This window comes from Pagrus major, chromosome 20, assembly GCF_040436345.1.
Source record: "Pagrus major chromosome 20, Pma_NU_1.0".
Lineage (NCBI taxonomy): Eukaryota > Metazoa > Chordata > Actinopteri > Spariformes > Sparidae > Pagrus > Pagrus major.
In genome coordinates this window covers 2,199,738-2,222,151 of record NC_133234.1, presented here as the reverse complement: position 1 = coordinate 2,222,151, position 22,414 = coordinate 2,199,738, and the positions used below count along the sequence as shown (strand labels likewise).

Below are 22,414 nucleotides of genomic sequence, written 5' to 3'. Positions count from 1 at the left end.
GATGGTTTGATGAGGCCAAAGTAGTGTGGGATCATGGGAGTTGTTTTCTTCATTGTTAAACAACCACCATTGCTACTAATAATCTATCTGATACGACTCAGGCAAAAACGTTCAGGGACGTGGTAATGTTTTAAAGTTGTATTCATGTTACATTTAGTTAAGTTCGCCTCCTTCCTTCCCCATTATCATCTGTTTGAATGAAATTAAAGATTTCTCCGAAAACATTTGGTATACTATAAGTACACAACTCAACAAAATATTTAACAAATGCCTAGTTGTTTTTAGACATTTTAATGTGGAACTGTTACATATCATATCTTTAAGGAGAAAATCCAGTATTTTTAAACCTTGCACAAATTATGGCGGTGACTTTCATCCGTAGTCACTGAACCAGAATTACAACCCTGGTAACAGGACACCAATCCGTTCTTAGAGTGATTGGTACGGTGTATCATTCATCCATGGAGATCTAGGTTAGCAACTTTATCAAGCCAATATATCTAAGGCTATTACTGTTGCCTAGCCCACTTAGCTAACGCTTCTAAGACCTTGACAGTGCCACCAGTGCATCAGTTATTATGATACTTTGTTACTTGCGCTAGTTCTGCCTAGCACTGAAGGTATCACCGATAAACAGTTCCCCAGGAAACTTGTGGATACTCATAATTAAATTGAAAAAATAATTAAATCGCCACCAATTTCTCTGCTAGCAGCATTAGCCTGTCAAGGCTTTTCCCATAAAATTACATCGTATATAAAATATTTCAAATCACACTTTATATGAAACAATAAGTAATATTTGTTTGTTATTGTGCAGATGAATGGGCAGCTAGGTTAGCTAGTTGGCCAGAGTGTTGCCCTTGTAGCTTCGCTACAGTGCTAATTCAGGGGGCTAATTTCTTTGTTTATTACTCAAGCGCGGCCATGTTTACCACTCTTTTCCTAAATCTCCTTATAAGACATAACACAAATGAACCTCTTATTTGCTACTACTTCATTGTGAGCTCAGTTAGCTTCGGTTAGCTTCTTAAGCTAATTAGCCACAAATGCTAATCCATAGGGCTCCTTTCTTTGCTTACTTTTGGTGAGACAGGCGCTCGAAATATTTTAAGTAAAATGTGCTTTCTTGATGCGAGCATAGAGTTAGCATGAACCATAGCCAAAATGACCACAATTTCATAAAACCCATGTTGCAAAATGAGAATTTCCTTTTAATGATTGTATATGATATTTCATATTTTATTATATTTTTCTCATTGATAGCCTTCTCAAAAATAATATTTTCATAAAACTTTAATATATACATCACATAAAAAGCAGAATTCCAACTACTTTGTATCAAATGTGATTGTTGTGACCAGTCCAAAGATGCTGGAAGCATCTTTCATAGGTCAGACGGTGGAGTCTAGAGTTTGCTCAGGGTCACAGGAGTTCATCATGAGGAAGAGGCGTTTGGAAAGCTCCGGACCAACCCGTCGAGTTGTGGAGGTGACACCTTCTCCTCTGCGGATCAGAAGGTCAGACAGCAGGGAGATTTTCTCGTAGTCGGTCTTGCACAGATTGTAAGCCTGTGGAAAGACAAGGAAATAAGAAAAGTTATACTATTCTAATGTGTTTGCAGATTATTTTGAATAAGACTGAAAATATTTTGACCTCGCTCTGTTGCCTTGATAGTTAAACCCCTGTACAATAAATTCCCTAGTGGGCTCCCCCTAATTGACACCCTGATTCAAAAGAGTACCAGGCAATAATGTGTCATTTATAAGATGCATTTATAATAAGAGGGACTCTACACTTGTCTAGAAGCTGTACAATGCTGTTCTTAAAAAAAAGCAGTATATAAAGAACATATAATCAACAGAAAAAGCAGAAAATGCAAAAAGTATAAATAACACATTAGAGGGAGGTCAAAGATAGAACAGTTCAGCATGTTTGAGCGATAAATTTAACAAGCTACACCGACTTTAAAGACATAAGAAGAAAAGGAGAGCGGTCTGGACACATACACATGGCCACTGCATCTGGCTGCAGCTAACATCTGTTTACATATATATATATTTATTCACCAGATAAAAGTAATCCGCTGTTGTTACAAGAAAAGTTTCAGGGGCAAAGATAGCAGAACTGGGCTGCTATAATGAGTGTACCTTGTTGAGCAGCTGTGGGGAGGGGTACGCTGCCAGTATGGCTGAGGCCATGTCTGGACTGACTCTGTTCAGCTGTTGGATCTGTCTCTTCCACACCTGCAGCAGCCCCTTCCCAGCTTTATCCACCCGCTGCCCCCCTGCCCACTCACTCTCCAGGTAGAAAGAGAAGCCCGTGTTCTCCCTCTCTCGCCTGAAAACACAGAGGAGCATGGGTAACGATTGTCTGATCTGACAGAAAACGAGCCAGACGAGGTGGTAAAGAGCTCGCTCACTTGAAAGGGGCTTCTGCAACTGCTTTGGTTGTCATGGTGATGTGATCTGAGAAGTCCTTCCAGGTTGACAAGAAGCGGACTGAGACACCAGTGTGAAGCTGCAGATGCACCAATGCCTGATGGGATGTTAGAGGACAGAATGATGTGAATCACTATCAAACAATAATCCCTTAAAATACCCTCAACGCCTCATTTACCCCTGAAAACACACTAAACCCCAGAATATAAATCAAGATATTCAGTATGTTAAACAGAGACCCTTCTATCTGTACATTCAATTAACAAGGCAAACAATTAAAAACATTTTTAAAACTTATTTTTAGTAGTCATTCATGAAGAAATTGAGAAGATTGTAAAGGGTACATTAATTTCTTCTTAATTTACACATTCATTTTAAATATTTAACTGAACCCACTAAATATTTAAGGAGTTGTGATGGGGGTTTGATATATGTTCATATACACTATAATAGCACAGTATTCTTATTTAGTATTTAATACATTTATTTAATAACTAATGGGTTTTCTGTGTAAAGATTCCTTTAAACATGCAGGTAACACTACAGGTACCTCTTAATTTATACAACCATCAATTACATATGAATTCTGGAGTTCACCAGTTCATTAAGTGTAATTATTAGTGTAAAATTAATAAATTGTAACATAAAGGGTTTTTAATTGATTTTCTGCGCTGGTTAGGGGTTTGTTTAAGGGGCAAATACCCTGTTAAATTAACCAAATCGTAAAAAACATCCCTAAATTCTCAGAGCTCACTATTCGAAAAATCAAGACCATTTTTCCTCACTACATATCAGCCTGACTTACCCTCTGGTGTACATAAACTACAGTAAAGGTTTGCAACTTCTTTTTAAATACAAAAATGTTAAATTATCGGTTATCTTGTTGCATCGGTTATTGATAACATTATTTGTTATCACTATTGGCTGAAAAAATCCACATCTGTATTCTAGATTTAAGAGGTACAAATCTCTCCAAAGCATGGAAATGTCTGCCTTAAAAAAAGGACGTTAGTTTTCAAATTAAGTGCAAGTTCAGGGGTTCAACACAAACGTCCGGGAGAGCATTAGAGAGTGAAGTCGGTGACTGGACTAAACGTAACATGAATAAAACCCAGTCATGTAGATACTTACTTCATCAGCAATGGTGATTATTGAACAATGAGGACAACAACTTCCATGATCCCACACTACGTATGTCTTTTGTTTTGATTAAGAGACCCTGGGAATTAGAAATTACATACTGTGCATGTAAGGAATAAATGAAGGGATGTCTGTCTTTTTAGGGGTCAGTTTTAAGGAATTTTTACCCTTTACAAAGCCATTAAATTATTCAGAAAATCCATTAAAAATACCATAATGTATTAAAATTTTCCATTGATTATAAATTACATCATTATTAAAGGGTAAATTAATTTTAAGGTAGAAAAAATAAGTACATATTTAAACAAATAGCAAGTGTGGAATTTCTCATTTTTACTCTTCTTCTCTAAATTATGAAAAATGCAATAAATGTACCTCCTCTACATCAACTCGTGACACTTCCGGTAACACATCAGCTCCACCATTCTTCCTCCGCTTCTTCGCTTTTCCTCCCCCATGCTCCTCACCCGCGACCGCCTCGCGAAACCTCTTCTGGCTTTGGGACTTCTGGGATCTGAGGGTAAAAAGTGACATCTCTTTTTACTCTGGACATCCTCTGGTCTCAAAGTGTGACAGCTCTCTTTACTCCATTTCTTCTCTTCACACACCTTTCTCACAGTGTTTCCAGCGGCCAGACTCTGCTGACAGTGCTGCTGACAGTGATAGGTGACATGTTTCAACATGCTAAGGCAGCAGCAGATGTGTTAGCTAATGCTGTATCTGAGTGCCATTCCTTGTTGTTTTCCAACATGTCGCTGAGTGCTATACTTCACACTGTTGTACATGTACACACTGGGAGCCACTTGTTTCCTCTGCCTTCTCCACCCAATCAATCAGTCCTCTGCTGTCAGACACTGAAACACTGAACCACAGGAGCTGAGTGATTGAGAGTCTTGCTCAAGGGCTCCTCAACACTAGCTTTTTCCTGTGTCCTCTCTTTCCTCCTCCCCTATGTTGATTCTGTTGCCCAAGCTGGAACAGAGAATCAAACCAGCAGTCTCTAGACTACTACCACCTCCAATATGACTGCATAGATTGTTGTTGGAACTACTGGTTGATTCTTGATCAACAGAAAATGTTTCGACATCTATTTTGATTTAAAACTCTCAGCTTCCTGGTTCTCCAATGTAATGTTCCAATGTTACTTTTGTCTATTTCCCATCAGTGTAAACTGGATATCTCAGAGTTTTGAGACTGACAAAACAATGGAACAAGTCTATAATGGATCCTTTATGGAATTAAGTATTCTTGAATTCAAAAGCCCACCAGCTCCAAATTCAGATTCTGGTAGATGCTGTCCTTCCTACCTGAAGTATTTCTCCAGGTCGATGACCACCATGCTGAGAGTCTTGCCGGGGTTCCGCCTCTGCTGCTCCTGCACCCAGGACGTCAGAGTGGGACCCGACTCGGACCTGCCATGCCTCTCCTCCTGAATTAGAGAGTATATCAGTGTAAGAGGAGCTGTATAGATCAGTAAGACAGCTATCAACAGATAAGACTGGGTAATGTGGCTGAAATCAATAATACAATATAATATGGCACATTTTAAATATTAAAACTGATGTTCAATCCAGTAAACCGATTTTCACTTTATTGCACTACATCGAACAAAACTCTTTACATAAACAACTAAAATGTTAATAACTTATTCTGTTTATTTTCTAATAGTTTGCATGGAGACAGCAGAATTAAATGAATAAATACAACATATAATCATATCAACATAATAGGATTTAAGTTAAGATTTATTATATAATCTTTATATATTTGCAATATTACATTTCTGCCTTATCAGCAACACAGCAGAAGAACACATTTCAAATAGTCACTTCCAACTTTTGTTTTCTTTTTTTAACACTAGACTATTATTTGTTTGTTTTCACAGAGCATATGAAATACTGTATATGTGAAGTAAAATGGATCACTTGTTAGGATAAAAATTAAAGCAGTGAAATGCTTCCATTAGCATGTTAAAGGGCCACTGTGTAGTTTTGGAGAAATTCACACTCAGAATTTTAATATTTAACATTAATGTGGTAATAATACAAACTGACAAATATGTCACATATAAACAGAGTAAAACAGTATAAATTGTGTTGTCCTTTAAGGTCAGTTTGTTTCTTCAGTTTATTCAGTCATGAACACAAAGAGAGTTTGATTATTTAGTTTGTTTAGGCAGAAAAAAATCAGCCGATGAAGATCTCTCTCCTCTGATTAAAATGTATTCCCCAAAACTACAGAGTGATCCTTTAATGGTATTTGTTAATGGTAGCATACAGCCAACAGATAACTCGCTAGTTATATAAAATCCATTCGGGAATCATAAAAAAAATAATGATGACACTTAAAAGAATGTATTTTTTATTACCCCTGCTGAATATATTCTGTTTGTCTTTTTGCCAATAAATCTCATGAAAAGACCAAAGCCAACAATGAATGTTGTTACACAAGCACTGTGTGTGTACCACAGCGTGCCATAGAGCTCCACTGTTGTTCAAAAAGTATTAAACATGTCAATGAGCCACACTTTGCACCGACTTACCTTCATTACCATGGACACACACATTCATTTTGACACAATCCCATGCACACCATCTTGCTGTCTCAAATACTCATGAAGGCACCAAATATGTATTAACCTACTGCTGAAAATAGTCCCCAGCATAGAGAGGATTTCCTCCGGTTTGAGTGGTGTACATTGACCAGCTGTTTTAGGAAATTAGTATTTATCATAAAATAAAAAATCTAAACCATACACCGATCGACCACAACATTAAAACCACCCACGTCATATTATGTAGGTTCCACTTGTGCAGCCAAAACAGCTCTGACCTGTCAAGGCATGGTCATAAGACCACCGGGGCATCCTGCGGTGTCTGGCACCAGTACGTTTGTAGTGGATCCTTTGGGTCCTGAACATTGGGAGGTGGAGCCTCCATGTGTCGGACTCGTTCCAGCACGTCCCACAGATGCTCGATTGGACTGGGATCTGGGGAGTTTTGAGGCCCGCTCAAAGCCTTGGGCTCTGTATTGTGTTCCTCGAGCTGTTCCTGAGCAGTTTTTGTGGTGTGTCATTGTTCTACTTGGGGGGGGGGGGGGGCACTGTTAACGGCGAGTGCCTTTGCCATGGAGGGGTGCACCCACAACGCTGTTTGGATGGGTGGTGTGTGTCAAGTGGCCTCCACATGAATGCCAGGACTCAATATTACATCACTTGTCAGTGGTTTTAATGTTGTGGCTGATCAGTATAGATTTGTGACAGACGGAGTGGTGAAGTCAGAAAGTACTGTTGGTTTTGGGCTTTTCGTGAATTGCGAAACACAATTACAACATTATTCCTTTAATAACTTTGATATATTTTTATATTACACAAAAATCAAGCTCGTCGCAAACAGTATTCCTTTGTATTTGCATTCATGGCCTGTGAAGGATGAGGAAAATGATCTCAGATCCCACTCACCCTCTACTCTGCCTGTAGTAGTTGTTACCATCTAGGAGAGGCTATAAATCACTGCCCACCAAGACCACTAAGTATTTTAAAAAGCAGCTTTATTCCCACTGCAATATGGGTTCTAAACCCCTTCTGCCATCTGAGGGAACTGTAATATGCTGTTGTTTGAAGATGATATATGATGGCTATTATAGCCTTTGTTTGTTAGCTATTTATCATTACTAATTTGTGTTATTGTTGATGGAACAATGGTGCTTCACACTGGAAACAAATACGGTCTGCTAAGCTGTGTGGTCGTTAATGTCAACTGAATTGTTTCTTCTTATGTGTACACTCATATTTAATGTTGTACATATCCTTTAATTACTATACTTCTACTTATTAGTCTATTGCTCTATTAGATGTCATTTTCTGTTGTGATTCATCTAAAATTCCTCCATCTGTTCTGCTCTAACTCCATCCTGTTACTGTTCCTTTTTACACTGACCCCATTTTCCCATCAGCTTCATGAAAGTTTGATGTCATTTTAGAGCAGCAAGGTCAGTCACTCTGTTGATAGTGTAGTTTAACTGTGACAAGCAGCAAGAAAAACTGCCCCACTAACAAATATGTTTGTTGTTGGTGAATCTGTTAATTATTTTCTCATTTATTCAATTAGTTGTTTTTTCTATAAAATGTCAGAAAGCGGTGAAAAATGTCGATCAGTGTTTCCCAAAGTCCAAGATGACGTCCCCATGTCTTGTTTTGTTCAGACACCAAACATATTCAGTTTACTGTCATACAGGAGGAAAGACACCAGGAAATATTCACATTTAAAAGGACAAGTTCACCCAAAAATGAAAATTCAGTCATTATCTCCTCCCCCCATGTTGATGGAAAGTCAGGTAAAGTTTTATGTCCACAAAACATTTCTGGAGCTTCATGGCAAGACAGAGTTGCAGCATTCTCCTAAACAACTGAAATAGCTGGGGACTTGTTTTTAATCAGAAAACACAACCAAAAAAAACATAAAATGGCTCCATACAGCTCGTCCGGCGTAATCCAAGTCTGTCCTGAGGTCCCAAATTAATTTGAAAAGATGTTATTTACACCCTCGATGCACAGATGAGCTCATGCACACACTTCAGACTGCGCCACCAATAATGACTGAATATTTATTTTAGGGTGATCTTGTCCTTTAGGAAGCTGGAATCATAGAAGTTTGACTTTTATTCCTTAAAAAATTCAAACCAATGACTTGATTATCAAAATACTTGCAGATTAATTAAATAGCTGACAACTGATTGATTAATCAATGCAGCTCTAACCTGAATGTAGCTGTGGATCAGAGTGATGATGTCATCCACTGTCATCTGCATCACAACATGGGCCTCTGGTAGACACACTGCATCATCTGGCTGAGACACACAGGGAACAGACAGGAAATCAGTACCACATCACTCATTATGAAGGACTTCATTTAGTGGCGTTATTATTAAATGAGCACTCGTAACTGCTCCTCATTCTAAACCATTGTCTTATTTGTTGAAAGCAATTACAGCAATGTGTCACAAGACATTTGACAAGTATATATTCATGCTTCACCTTGACTAGAACACAGCAATGGGAAAATAATGTAAGAGTCTGTTATCACCTGTGCACAGGGAGTCCTCCTCATCCAGCTCACACTGCGTGGGAGGGGTTGTTTCTCTATGGCGCAGCTACAACCCAGAGCCTGCACCGACGCCAGCAGAGTCCCACCTCCCTCCAGCTGTAACAGAGCTGCAGACACACACAGTTACCACAATGAAGAAATGAGACAGCCTCAATAATGGCTTTGACTCACAAAACAATAAGCACCTGGGATTTACTTGCAATATAAAAATCTACAACAAATTTACAGTTGTGACTGACTTTAAAGTGATATTTAACCACTTGTGCAAAGTGCCAAGGGTGTTTCGTCTTTACCTGGGTCCACAGCCACCACCATGTGCTTTATACATTCCTCTGGCCTCAGAGCCTTGGCAGCCTCTGCCAAAGCTTTCCTCTCTGCCTTCTGTCTCTCTTGTTCCTGCCTGAGCACCCCCTTGCCCCTCTGCTGTCTCTCCCTGGCCTCTCTCCTCCTCAGAGCCTCCTCCCTGGAGGACTGGATCTCCTCCGTCGTCCGCTTGGCAGGTTTCCTTTTGGCAGGAGACGTGTCAGTACTTCCTGTGTTGGAGAGAGGCTTTGGAGGCAGCCATCGCTGAGGGAGAGCTGCCGCCGAATCCTCTGAGCCATCTGAGTTCACTGTTCTCATCTGATGGAGGCTGAGTGGACGCGCTGACTCTGAAAAGCCATTCTGGCAAGAGAGACGTGAGCCGGCCAGATTGGATGGCGAATACTGCTCAGCATCTTTCCCATTAGTGACGGTGGAGGAGGTCCTAATCACATTGTCTTGTCTCTGTTTGAGTCTCTGTGCCAGAGGGACATAAGGTGCATCGTCATCAGAATCGCTGCTAATCATCATTACATCAGCTCTTCCTATACTTGCACCTGCACTGCCCTTTGCTGAGGAGAGAATGGCTGCCTCTTCTGCATTAGAGCCACCTATGTTCTGAGAGGCCTGGCTGAGGTGTCGACCTGGCTGGAGGAAGTCAAACACAGGCAACTCTTCGTCGAGGTCACTGGTGGAGTCACTGTAGCTGCCCATGTTCTTTCACGTCAGAGCAAAAGTTACTGTATATGAGACATGAATCCAGAATTAGTACAGGATCGCCATCGAACAGACTATTCTTCTCCCCCAAGTGCATTTTCCTCTGGTAACCCACCAAGCTTAACTCAGAAACCTATCAAATGTACTTTTCTTAGTGCGTGAGCATGTGATTGTATTATCTGTTAGGTCATAACCTAGAGCACACACAAAGTATAAGTAGTTTACTAAACCTGGTGTACATATAGCCCGCTAAGTAGAACTTATCCCAATGAAATTGTGTTCTTTATACTTGGCACAGGCCGCTTGTTACACATTATTGATTGCTGCTTAGTGAATTAGATATATTACTAGAACACAGCGATAAGAAACAAATGAGTAACTTTTAAATTGAGTTTGGCACAGTATTATTTCCTTAAAAGGGACAGGTGAGAAACACGAACACTCACTATTACCATACAGAGAGACGAAAGCGAACGTTTGGTTGAATGACTTTAAACACGGCTTTGCATATTCCTTTTCTACGAAATCTTGCATACAGACACGAGTTCATTAAGAAGTACGATATTTGGCTAAATGATTGCTACTTGCATTAGCTGCTACCTCTTGTTTGTTAGTATGCAACGTTATTTAGATAAACTCACACCACGTTAACTTCTGTCTTTCTGTCGCAGCAGAGCTCATTTGGTTTCCGCGGGTTGCAAAGAAATGTTGCGTTCATGGTAATCGGGACGTTCCTACAGTTCCATAACTCATAAACATGGCGTAGGTGACAATCTTTTATCTTTCATCCCGGAACGCTTACAAATCCCCAGTTATAAAAAAAATATTGTTTGTTGTCTTTTGTCAATCATGTTGCTGTTACTTTTGATAACATTTAGTTACAATTTGGGAGCTAATGATGAACAGTATTTCCAGTGTGTCGTGACGGTCCGGCGTCTGTCTTGGGGAACCTGAATGCAGCAAAAATATCCGGATGTGACGCACATACGTAAGTGACGCACCGACATTTTTCAAGATGGCAGCGCTGGCGTCCTTGATGCTCAAGTCCAGAGCAGGTATCAGATATATACATTTGTATTTTATACATTCATAATACATTTACAAATAGCTCTTGAAAAAATGGTGTATTAATTCCCAGCAGCTCCTTGCTTTCTGTTCACATCCGTTTTAAACAATTGCTGTTTTACATGCTAACCTAACTAGCGACGCTACCGTGCCAGTGTGTAAATGTGCACCAAATGTCATAGACAACACATGACAGTGTAAACATGACAAAACTCATTTTGTGCCTCACGTATTATCTTTTTGTAACAATGCCATGATTGCCAGCAACGACTTCTCATGTACGGGGTGAATTTATGATGTATGATAGCAAAATTTTGGACACAGCAACTTACTGTGGTACTTCATCTTGCCAGTAAAATGTCTGCTGCCCTCCACTGTGGATTTTGTTGTGAAAAGTATATGGTCTCTATGACAGTTTCAGTAATTCGTAAAAGGTGTTACAATGTGTTTTACTGTGAATTCACTTTAAATACTTATCAGGCATTAGCTACAGTGCATATGAGTGACTGAGAAATATCAGGGCTGAAAAGGGACGTCTGTGTGACTTCACATTTCTCTGTGCCGCTGGTCTCAGGTCTGTTGGTGCCTGGCCAGTCCTCTCTTCTAGACTCTGTGCGGTTTGCATCTAAGAAGGCTGGTGGGAGCAGTAAGAACCTCGGAGGAAAGAGCCCTGGCAGGAGATACGGCTTCAAGAAACAGGATGGTATGTTAGTACTGTGGCTCTTCATCCACAAGCTCAAATTCAGCCACATCCCATAAAAAGACCCAAACCAACAATGACTACTATCAAGAATTTTGATTGTGTGTGTGTCTGTGTCTGTGTCTGTGTGTGTATGTGTTAAAAACACGTTAGTAAGCCAAGTTGTTGCACTGGCTGAAATGTTCCTTCATTACCTTGAACACACATTGTTATGGTGCCCTGCTGTGTGAATATATATTATTTGAAAGTTATTTAAAAAATATTCTTTTGCTCACCAGGTAACTTTGTCCATGCGGGTAACATCCTTGCAACCCAGAGGCAGATGAGGTATCACCCAGGAGCTCATGTAAGTTACACTTACTCTGTCCAAAAACATTGATTTGATGTAGTTAAAATGTCCACGTTCTCAATGTGCACGCTTCCTTCCCTCTCCTGCAGGTGGGGATGGGAACCAACAATACGCTCTTTGCTCTGGAGGACGGATACGTCAGGTTCACCAAGGAGGTCTACATCCCAGCACCACGCAGCCTCGAGGCCACCAAGGTCATCACCAAGCTGCCTAAAGGAGTTGTGCTCTACAAGACCTTCATCAACATCCTGCCAATCAAACAGGAGGGCAAGTTTAAACTGGTGGACATGGTCTGAAGCTAACTGGACTGGACTGGGAGGTCATTATTCCCCAGGTATTGTTGCGTTGACCAAGAAGGATTTGTTTTGACTGACACCTCAGCTGATTACCAGAGATCAACGTGAACAGCAGACCATCTTGCTCAGCTTCCTGTCTCTGAGCTCCATCATTATGTGACACTCTCTGTTGGACTTAATAAACAGAAGTTCAACTCTGTCACACATGAACAGATTAGAGGTGTGTAACCATGGGCTGGACTCAATCAGCACACTTATAGTACATTGAGATACTTTATGTTCACCCAGGATGTACCAGAGATGTCACTGTCATAATACTGAATATTTTCTTTATTTACTGTATTAAAGGTTTGTATGTGAAAATCTTTTCATTTGTTAACTTGGGTTTTGTGTTAAGGGTTTTATTGTGTTATAGTGGTAACTGCTTAGAGCAACAACATGTAACTTCCTGGTGAAAGATAGTTTATTGAGTCTCATCCCCAGAGCGTCAAATACCAGCGCTTTGGGTTTGCAGCTCAGGTCGGACACCAACCCAAAGTGTCAGTATGTGACGATCTAGGGATGAGACTCAACAATCGCATGTCTTTTTACAGGAAGTTACATTGTGTTGCTTTAAAGAGCCAGAAAACTGTTCTCTTGTAAACAATGGGATCCTACCAGAACAAAACAGTCATTTCACATGAGATGTTTCTGTTGGTGTCTCAGTGCTTTTGACACTGTTTGAAGCTCTCTGTTCAGGAAACGGTGATGGCATGTTGGTCCCTCATACCAATCAGAACTGAACAGCCTATGAATTAGAATCTGATGGCAGTTTTTGGTTTGAGCTTGGAATGTCGATTCTGAAAACACTTCTTATTTTTCTACTACCTAGTCTTCTTATTTTACTTTTCACAACTTTTGGGTTGTTTGCTTATGTGACACCACTGTCAATCAAATCTGATTAAACCATATCCATAACATGTGATCTCTGACGGCTGGCTAGAAAGACCCCATCCACTCAAACAACAACTGTGCTATGTAGGCTAACATTCAGTACATTTCTTTATCTGTCAATGACTTTTTGGCAAACAAGGAATATTTATGTCCTCTCATAGACCATATAATGTTAAAGCATGAAATACTTCCTTAAGGATTTATGGTCATGTATTTTGTTCATCAAATCTGTACCCTAGTTTGTTGCGTTGGCATGGGTTACCAAAAGTTCACTCGAAAATTAACATTAAAAAAATGAGAATGTAAGAAAACGACAGAAAAAAAAAAATTAAATGCCTCCATACAGCTCATCCAGCATAAATCAAGCCCCTAGATCCCAACTTGATTTGAAAAGATGTTATGTACACCCTTACACACTTTTTACTGCAGCTGCAGTGATGATTGTGACTCTGAAAATGGTGTAAATAACGAGTTTTAAAATCAATTTGGGAGCTTAGGGCTTCCAGAGACTTAGATTACACATGAAAAGCTGTACGGAGCCATTTTATGTTTGTTTGTCCCCAGCTACTTCAGTTGTTGAGGAGAATACTTCAAGGCTGTTCTGCTGTGAAGCTCCAGAAATGTTTTGTGGACTATGAAACTTCACCTGACTTTCCATCAGCATGGAGGGAGGAGATGATGACAGAATTTTCTTCTTTGAGTGAACTGTGCCTTTAATAAGGTCATAAAAGAAAAATAAATTTTAGCCAAGATACACGAAGAGTTTGCAATATTTTGACACAAAGCAGTGGGATCTGTAGGACCACTATTGTCAACAACACACAAAGGGTGGATTATAGTTTTAAAGTCTCACATCCACTGAGGATGTGTCTTTTAACAATAACTGCAACTGTTGCTAAAGAAGCCACATTATTTATTGTAGTTAAAGTTCTAAAGGTGCTTTACTGGAAAAAAAAATCTATGGTTGGAGAAATGCAATACCAGTAACTGACCACAAGATGTCACAGAATCACTGCTACATTATGTGCTCCTCGGTTTGGTTTTATGGAGTCAATGCTGAATACATCACTGTCCTGCCAACACCAGCAGTAAAGTCTTCACTGCATGCACATGGACAGAGGGGACGGTCAGCTTTAATGCAGTGAGCTGGCAGGTGATGGTGCAGTTGTTGATGTGTAGCTGACAACTATATCCCAGCAATCCCTTTTAAGCAGATTTGAGTGTTTAAATATGATGACTTATCAAGGTCAAGCTTTCACTTTATTACTTATTATTACTTATTACTTATTAATTGATCACACACATTTAGTTGCTCTGAAAAGTGATTAAGAGTTGATACTAATTTACAAGTGTTGTGTGGAAAAAAAAGTATTTTAATTGTCGTTAGAAAAGTGCAATACCCAAACAGACCACAAGATGTCGTACAATCAGTGTAACATTAATGTGTGAGCTCCTGACTTTGATTTTGTCCTAGTATGTGCCAGTGTTGAAGTCCAAATTGCACATTGATATTGCAGGTCCATTCATTGGTAGAATATATTTCCCCCAAAATAGAAATAATTTTAAAAAAAACGTATGGTCTATGATTACTCAGTCACTCTGGGTAAATCACTAGTCTTCCTTAATCAGGCCATGTATAAACCAATCCCTGTATAAAATGTGTTGTGAATGGCACGAGCTTATCAGCAAGACATTTTGTCAGAATTTCTTTGAAAAAAGCTTTTAACAGGAATCAGGAGATAAACAGGAACAGCTGAATTTCCGAGACTTGTGGTATGCTGAGGGAGTGTGGGTAACGCCTGGTACACTGCATGGGAGTTGGAACGCTGTCATGAAGCAGAACGAATGATTGATGTGAGGAGTTTGCAGACATGGTGTGTTAATACTTAGCTGGCTGAGGGTAAATCCCTGTTTGTGGGTCAATGTGCACTCCATTGCCTGACTGGATAATGTACCAAGAATAAACCAAGGTATATTTCTGTGAAAAAGAAAACTGTATGCAAATCGATTCTTTTCATTTTTTATTTGCTTCTCTGTACCTGTAGTTCACCTTTAAAAAGAACAAATGAGTCATGGAGTTACTGAATAGCCACTGGCATCATTAAAGATCCGCATTCTTGGTTGTCAGTCCAGGCCAGTATCAGTGCAGGCCACCCTCAAATAGATGCACAACAAAGAAGTATCATTTGGAGTGTGCAGCCTCACTCTCCCAGGTGCCTCCTGCATGTGGAGGGTTTGTGTTTCCTGTGGTTAGTGTTTGATCTGGGTTAAAGAGTAACCCAGTGCTGTCGTACTTTACCTCTCACATTCAAAGTAGCCGTCATGAATGATGAGCACGGGCCGGACAGAGTTACTGTTTAAGCAATGCCTGGACTTACAAAAGAGCTTTGTAGTTGACCTAATCCAGACTGTGTTTTTAGGTTTATTGTCTGCAATGTTTGTAGAGAGTCAGTGTGAAAGACAGTTTGCTTTAAAATATTTTGTTCCACTGAAATTTGGAACAGATTTTCATGGTTGCCCAGAGGATTTACCAATGATTTGTTGATTCCCTGACTTATCTCCTAGTTTTCACCTTTCTAGCCAAACATCTCAACTTCTACTGGATTCATAAGCATGAACACGTGTACAGATATTCATGGTCCCCAGAGGGTGAATCCCAATGACCTGGTTGATTCCCTGACTTACAGTATATGGTGACAGAACCAGCAGGTCAATGTTTTCATTTATCTAGCCAAATATTTCAACATGTAATCAGTAGATTGGCTCAAAGCAGATATTTATGGCTCATTTAGAGTGAATTGTCTCAACAGCTATTGCACCAAATGTTAGCATGCTTACACATGCTAGAATGGTGTCTCTGACTAAACCCCACAAAACTGTTGAGTAAATTTCAGTTTCCCTATAGAGGTACTCTCTATAGCTACATTAAAAAACACATTTTTATTACATTCACGTTATTGTGGTGAATTATTGATCCCACTTGAACGCGATTATTCTGGCTGTCTGTGGAGAACTTTTCCATCCTTTGATGGTCTGAGTGTTATTTCAGAGGTAACTAGACTCTTATAAGAACAAAAGTCTGGTGGAAATGCTGAACATTCAGGATTTAATTGGTATAACATCTGTTCGATTCAAAGACAGTGAATAAAAGGCTTCAGTACAAAAATATCCTCATCAGTATCAGAATCATGTTCGTCATTCCTTTAAATCCATCCTTCAATACGTCATTCTTAAAAAACACATCTGAAACATGCCAGTAATTGCATAAACAATGCAGAGATAGTGTATGTCATTCTCATACTGTATATGTGGACAGCTAAAGTCAGAGTCATTATCCTGTGAATACCTCTGAGCAGAATCACCTTGGTGTATCAATAGCTCTGCCTCACAGCATTCCCTGCCCTCTTTTCTTGTCCCTGATGACATCGGCCTCTTGGCTCATACAACAGTAGCCCTCTTTCTTATGCTGTGGCTTGGACCATCAGATAGACAGGAACCCGGAGCTCTGTGCCGGGCAGTGGGAGGAAGACGGCCCCTGGAGTGCTGTGGGGGGTTGATTGGGGTTGTGTGTGTCTTCTTCACTGAGGTGTGAGGAGTTGTCCTGGGTGTGGACTGACAGGTGAACATCCAGAGAGTGCACATGTACGGGTGAAATTTCCATGGACTGGCGAAGTGTTTCTTCATACGTTGGTGGAGGCTGGAGTGAAATGTGACAAAGGAAATCACACATGACAAATCAAAGATTTAGATTTATACATAAAGATCGGTTTGCTCGTCATGGTGAGCACTATTCAGCCTGTGAAAACAGTTGTGCAATAACTATTGAGGCTTGAGAGGGTTTGTCTTAGCTCAGGGCATTGTGGGAAATGTTAGCCTTCGTATGAATTACGACAACGTCTCATAGCCTAGTTGTTCAGCAAATCAAATACATCTGGTGTTATGCTCATTGATGGATGTTTCTACTATTTGGAGGAACAATAAACCAATCAAAGCTGTGTAGGTGTGATTAAGAATTTGGACTTCATGCATAGCTAGCTTGCTACATTCTTGAAAAGAGCGTACAAAAAATGCCAACAAACATGGATAAAACTGACGCTGTACAGGCTGACGTGAGTCAGTTTACAGAAATAATTCACATTTTCTTTGATTGTAGTGAAAAAGCTCTGGTTTAGCTACAGAGCTTGAGATTGGGTGTGATTGCTTAGCATAAAGACTGAAAGCAGAGGGAAACAGCTACCCTCAATGTAACAATGACATCATGGTGTTGGGGGAGTTACATGAGACAGCCTCCTTAAACTAGGCCTATGCACTGGTATACTACAGCTGCCAAGCACAGGTAAAACATCTTGTCTCCACAGTAAGGTTGCCATGTTTGGTACCATCTTTTCTGTTCAGGGATCTACAGTTACCGGTTGTCACTTTTACATTTCTGTTCATACATATCAAATAAATGAGATTCGATATGTTAATTAGCTAGCTTTAGAGGTGCTGCCTGGCATATTCTTGAACTCTGAGGAGAGCTAATCCGGCTGTTTCTTCCTGTTTGCAGTCTTTTGCTAAGCTAGGCGAATCACCCCCTGGCTCCATTTCCATATCCCACTAGTCTACATACACAGACCCTTCTGTAGTGGTGGTGCCCCTGCAAAATGTTGTCTTGCCATTTAAAACATGTACTGTAGGCTGCAGAGGTTGTTGCTGTTGTTTCCCATATAGACAGGGACTTTGAAAAGCAGATAACGGAAGGGCGGACAATGCGGACTGAAATAGTTGGCCAATGGCAGGCTTATAGCAACGCTCAGTCAGAGCAAGAGTCAGACTAATATCCCACAGGGATGATGGTGGTATTGATTCATCTTACTCTTTGAAATAAATAAGCGTATTTTCCAAGATGGTGAACTATTCCTTTAAACCTTTTTCCTGTCAAAATGAAGTACTATAGGAGTTTTCCACATTTTGCTTGTGAAGCTACCTGGGAAAACCTGAATGGTGAAGCGTCCTGTCTGCTCACCTCATCGTTGCAGCCATTGAGGCCGAACCGCTGTGAGATCATAGTGTGGATCTGTCTCTGCCGGTCTTTCTTACGGACGCTCTCATAGGAAGGCAGCCTGGGCAGAGCATCATTCAGGTGGTAGTTATTTGGCTTCCCTATTATAAACAGCCTCCCAGGAAGCTAGATTACATGCACACACAACAGAAATGTGATATGAAAGTTCTGGCAGCTGCAGTTGTATTTTCAAATGTTGCAACAGCTGCTGTCAGGTCCATTTTCTACCTGTGGGCCAACAGCTCCCTGGTTCATGGCAGCACGGCGCTCATTATGGGAGATGCCGATCAGAGAGTGCCTGCTGTGGTAATGTGGAGAATCATCCTGGTGACACAGAGATCATCAGGGATTAGTTATGACTTTACAATGTTAAGAATTTATTTTAAATTGCTCTAAACAATCTTACTCCTGGTAGTAAAATAGCCTATACTGCTTTGTTCTATTTCATCATCTACAGCAACAACGGCATTACAATTCACACAGAGGGAACATTTCAAGTTATTCATCTATTTATTTACGGATTTATTTTGTATTTATGTCTGTATTATTTCCCCCTTGCATTGTCCCCATATCTACGTATATCCACAATGTTTTCTGCATTTTCATTTTTCTCATATTTATTTATTTATCCAGCCATTTATTTATTTATTTATTTAGGATGTTAGATCACCTCTGTTAACATTATAAAGCTCTTTTTCTTGAGGGGGTGTTACGGGCTCCCTCTCTCCATTCTGTGTTTCCCCCTCCTCTGTTCTCCTTCCCTCCTCTCAGGTGCTCCTCACCAGGCAGTTAGCCCTGCCACATATTTATGGGAGGTTGGAGAAAGGAGCTCTCTCTTCCACAGACCGAGCAGTCCCGACTGAGTGTTTGTCTTCTTCCTCAGCTGGTGTTTTGTTTTCTTTTTGAGTGGAGGTCTGGTAATCCTCTTTACGCAGCTCTGTTTGTTGTTCAGTTACGTTGTCTTTTTTAGTTGAGGGAGTTCAATTTGGCTTCTAGACTTATAGTTTTGGTTAATTTCAGTATCATTTGTGAATAAAAATAATTTCTTTTTTCAAACTTGTTCTCGGGTATGGTGTCCTTTTTAAAATGTCGCCAGTAACAAAGCCAACTTTGTGTTTTGTTGTGGCTGCAACAGGAGGAAAGAGCATTGGTGTTACATCACCCAGCAAACGTGAAATAGCACACATCGTTGTTGTTTTTTGAATCTGGAATGATGAATTATCTGAATTATCACCTCAGCTAAACAATTTTCTGGCCTTTCATGACCAGATTATGGCTAAATACAAAAACGATTTTTCTCACTTACTTCAGCTCTAATCATATCCAGTCCAGCTAACAGATGTGAATTAATTTGCTCTGCATCCACCCCAGAACTTTGATAGTGGCCTGTCTCTAATTTTCAGGGACTATTTCTTTGCTTTCAGTAGATGATGTAATGCTAACACTGTTTCTGGATGAGATGTTGATTTTATTTTAGTGTACTTTTTAAATGGTGTGAGTTAACAGGTTTCCATTAACTTCCATTTAATTGGATTGGAGGCAAATCTAGTCAAATGAAACAAGACAATCTGCATGAGATACTTCAGGTAAGACACAAAACATGATTTGTCGTTGTTGTTAGGATGGCAGGGTGCAGTATGACATTAATGAAATACAACCACCTAGATTCCTTATTTTTCTCTTAGTTATTGAAAATGGCCATTATTTCATTTTTATAATATTATATATATGTATATATATATATATATATACACACACATATATATATACATATATTTAAAATACATTTGTGGTTGAATGGTCTGATTAATAAATAAAGTTGTATTTTTATGCATACTATTTGGTAGTGGTAGTATTTAACCAAGCACATTTACTGTACTGTAAATTCAAAGTATTTGTACTTGAGTATTTTCATTTTATGCAACTTTATACTTCTACTCCACTACATCTCAGAAATGTTTTTCTTGTTTTGTTTTTTACTACACTGCATTCATTTGAAAACTTAAGTTACTCGTTACTTTTCTGATTAAGTTATTTTTTCTCTTCCTGTTCAGTTAAATTCATGTATCTCCAAATTTGGAGATTTAGAATTTGGATGATTCTGAAAGTGTTCCTTTATAGACTGAGAAAATTCTATGTCTTCTTTATCTAATCAGCTCTATAAAAATGATCTTGGATTAGCTGGAAAATGCATCGTCACAAAGGGTTAAGTTATTCTGTTTTTCTGAGCTCATGAAAAGTTGACTTTTCATGAGATTTGTGATTCTCATAGGATATCAACAATCAAACATATGATGATCTTATAAAATACTGAACAACCCAGTTAAGTAGCCTAGTTAAAATTAGCTCAGCTTTTTACATCTAGCACAGTAAAATGCGACATACACATTATGAGGGGGTCAGAGTTGATGTGACTGAAGTCTGGCGCCTTTCTGTGGTTACTGTAGAAGAAAGTTGTACTTACTGTGTAGTTTTCTGTCGTGTAGGGTCTGAATCTGCAGCAGAGAGGATCCTTTCTGTAGAAGACCACCACCATCATCAAGATCACTAAACAAAACGCTATACAGGACACTGAGGTGGAGAAGAGAAACAGCATAATGTTACTGCTGCAGAGGGGAACACAGCAGACTACATGTGGACATGTTAGAGTACACAAAGACAGTAGAAGAAGAAGTGGAGGCCGCCCCCTCCGTGTATCTCTGACTCTCTGGACACCAAATACCAGTAAAGTGTTTGTGTGATGCCTGTGCAAATGCAGTGAGGCCTGCCATTTGTAAATGTTTTAGGGTGTTTTTTTGACAATAGTAATTGGTCATTCAATCAGATCCTACAGAACTATTTATTATTATAGAACAAAATTACATAATTTTTTTCTAATTACTGCAAAAAATCTTGATCTCACCAAGTATATTTATCAAAGAATCTCATTACACTCAATATAGCACACAACCACCAAGAAAGAGGCATTTCAGAAAGATATAGGACACTTTTTCGACACACTTTTTTTACTTATTACAAGCAAGAGACACCTTGTTTGGTTTTTTTTTGTTATTTTTGAAGTGGCTTTTTTTCCCCAGTGATTAAAAATGTAAAAAGATGGTTTGGGCCTAAATATCCCCGACAGTTACAGTACATATTTCTGTGCAGTCTGATTTATGTTGATGTGTAAAATGAATTAAAAACATGAATCCGATTATCTGTTATGATCTTCTCCGCTCATCCAAGAGGATTCTTCAGTTCATGAATTTCAGTATCTATGCTGGAACACCGCATATCAATGGCCACAGAATCAGTGACCTGATTTATTTTATATAATATAAGCTGTATAGTTTTCTTGTACATACATATATATATATATATATATATATATATATATATATATATATATATATATATATATATATACATATATATATATATATATATATATATATATATATATATATATATATATATACATATATATATAATTCTATGTTATTCTGTTGACAGTTGTGACACATACTGAAAGGTTTGATGTTAAAGCTGATTCAACCTTTGACTATTGTGAACTAGTTTCCTTCAGCAAAACCTGATTGCAAAGTACATTTATGATTCAGATTTTAAAGAATTTGTGAAAATTAAACATAATTGCAGAATTATTGCCTGTTATTTTTGTCTTGTTTGAGGACGTCAGTCTTTACCTACACAACTGATCTAGTCGGCCTTCCAAAAGACTTTACTCATGAGGACTCATTAAAAACAACTACATTTAATATTCGACCAACACATTACCCTCAAACTGGACTGCTTAAACCATTATCATACTGTTCATGCAGACACATCTCCTCTCCTGATTTAATGCATTGGTCAAATAAGCAGAAGATTAGGTTTTCCTCTTATTTGATAACCATATTTTATTTTTGTTCAACCAGTTTAATATGAAAGCTGGATTCTGACAGTGAAGTGAAATAAAAAGTGCTACACTCACCTGAAGCCACGATGACAGTCAGCAGCTCTGGAGACATCCCTGTAGTCCCTCTTGACAGTTTGCCTACTCAACAGCTTTCAAACAAATCACTCCTTCGCGTCCCAGCTGGAGGTTAACAGCGGAGTCTTTTGGCTTTTTCGAAAACTGCTCAACAAAGTACAGACACCTGATCCCCCAGGATTAACCAGCGGCTAAATATTAACACCATGTCAGGAGAGTGGTGGAGTCTCCCACAGAAATAACTCACCTCCAACACTTTTGTTCTCATTCTGGTAAAAAGAAGGAAAACACTGACTCTTGTGCAAACTCTAGTGGAAGTTCATGGAGGCACAAGCAAATTTGACCCAATACAGTCCA

At 39.3% G+C, this 22,414-nt stretch overlaps 3 protein-coding genes across 3 annotated transcripts; 1 reads left to right on the top strand and 2 right to left on the bottom strand.

The window, feature by feature from the left end:
* Nucleotides 1–1,275: 1,275 nt before the first annotated feature.
* On the bottom strand, nt 1,276–10,407 carry eme1 (essential meiotic structure-specific endonuclease 1). The gene is made up of 9 exons (XM_073488963.1): nt 10,342–10,407; nt 8,977–9,723; nt 8,663–8,790; nt 8,337–8,426; nt 4,886–5,007; nt 3,954–4,092; nt 2,420–2,535; nt 2,148–2,337; nt 1,276–1,568 (listed from the first exon to the last, which is right to left on the bottom strand). The coding sequence occupies exons 2-9, from the start codon at nt 9,695–9,697 to the stop codon at nt 1,392–1,394; spliced, it is 1,683 nt and encodes a 560-aa protein (XP_073345064.1). The 5' UTR covers nt 9,698–9,723; nt 10,342–10,407; the 3' UTR covers nt 1,276–1,391.
* A 266-nt stretch (nt 10,408–10,673) lies between these two features.
* mrpl27 (mitochondrial ribosomal protein L27) lies at nt 10,674–12,477 on the top strand. The gene is given in 4 exon segments (XM_073488962.1): nt 10,674–10,755; nt 11,340–11,468; nt 11,744–11,811; nt 11,904–12,477. Coding segments are annotated over 4 exon segments (486 nt in total). The 3' UTR covers nt 12,111–12,477.
* A 3,655-nt stretch (nt 12,478–16,132) lies between these two features.
* On the bottom strand, nt 16,133–22,287 carry LOC141015067 (uncharacterized). The gene is made up of 5 exons (XM_073488970.1): nt 22,058–22,287; nt 20,552–20,658; nt 18,316–18,411; nt 18,052–18,213; nt 16,133–16,740 (listed from the first exon to the last, which is right to left on the bottom strand). Exons 1-5 carry the CDS (start codon nt 22,092–22,094, stop codon nt 16,525–16,527), a joined length of 618 nt encoding a protein of 205 aa, XP_073345071.1. The 5' UTR covers nt 22,095–22,287; the 3' UTR covers nt 16,133–16,524.
* Nucleotides 22,288–22,414: the final 127 nt, after the last annotated feature.

Excerpts from the sequence above, each read along its gene's own strand:
- LOC141015067 (XM_073488970.1), bottom strand. The coding sequence starts at position 22,094 with ATGTCTCCAGAGCTGCTGACTGTCATCGTGGCTTCAG. Across the intron at positions 20,659-22,057 it reads GACTGTCATCGTGGCTTCAG|TGTCCTGTATAGCGTTTTGT; the intron begins GTGAGTGTAGCA and ends TCTCCACCTCAG. Across the intron at positions 18,214-18,315 it reads AGGGAGCTGTTGGCCCACAG|CTTCCTGGGAGGCTGTTTAT; the intron begins GTAGAAAATGGA and ends CATGTAATCTAG.
- eme1 (XM_073488963.1), bottom strand. The coding sequence starts at position 9,697 with ATGGGCAGCTACAGTGACTCCACCAGTGACCTCGACGAAGAGTTGCCT. Across the intron at positions 2,536-3,953 it reads CACGAGTTGATGTAGAGGAG|GCATTGGTGCATCTGCAGCT; the intron begins GTACATTTATTG and ends ACATCCCATCAG. Across the intron at positions 1,569-2,147 it reads CCCCACAGCTGCTCAACAAG|GCTTACAATCTGTGCAAGAC; the intron begins GTACACTCATTA and ends GTCTTTCCACAG.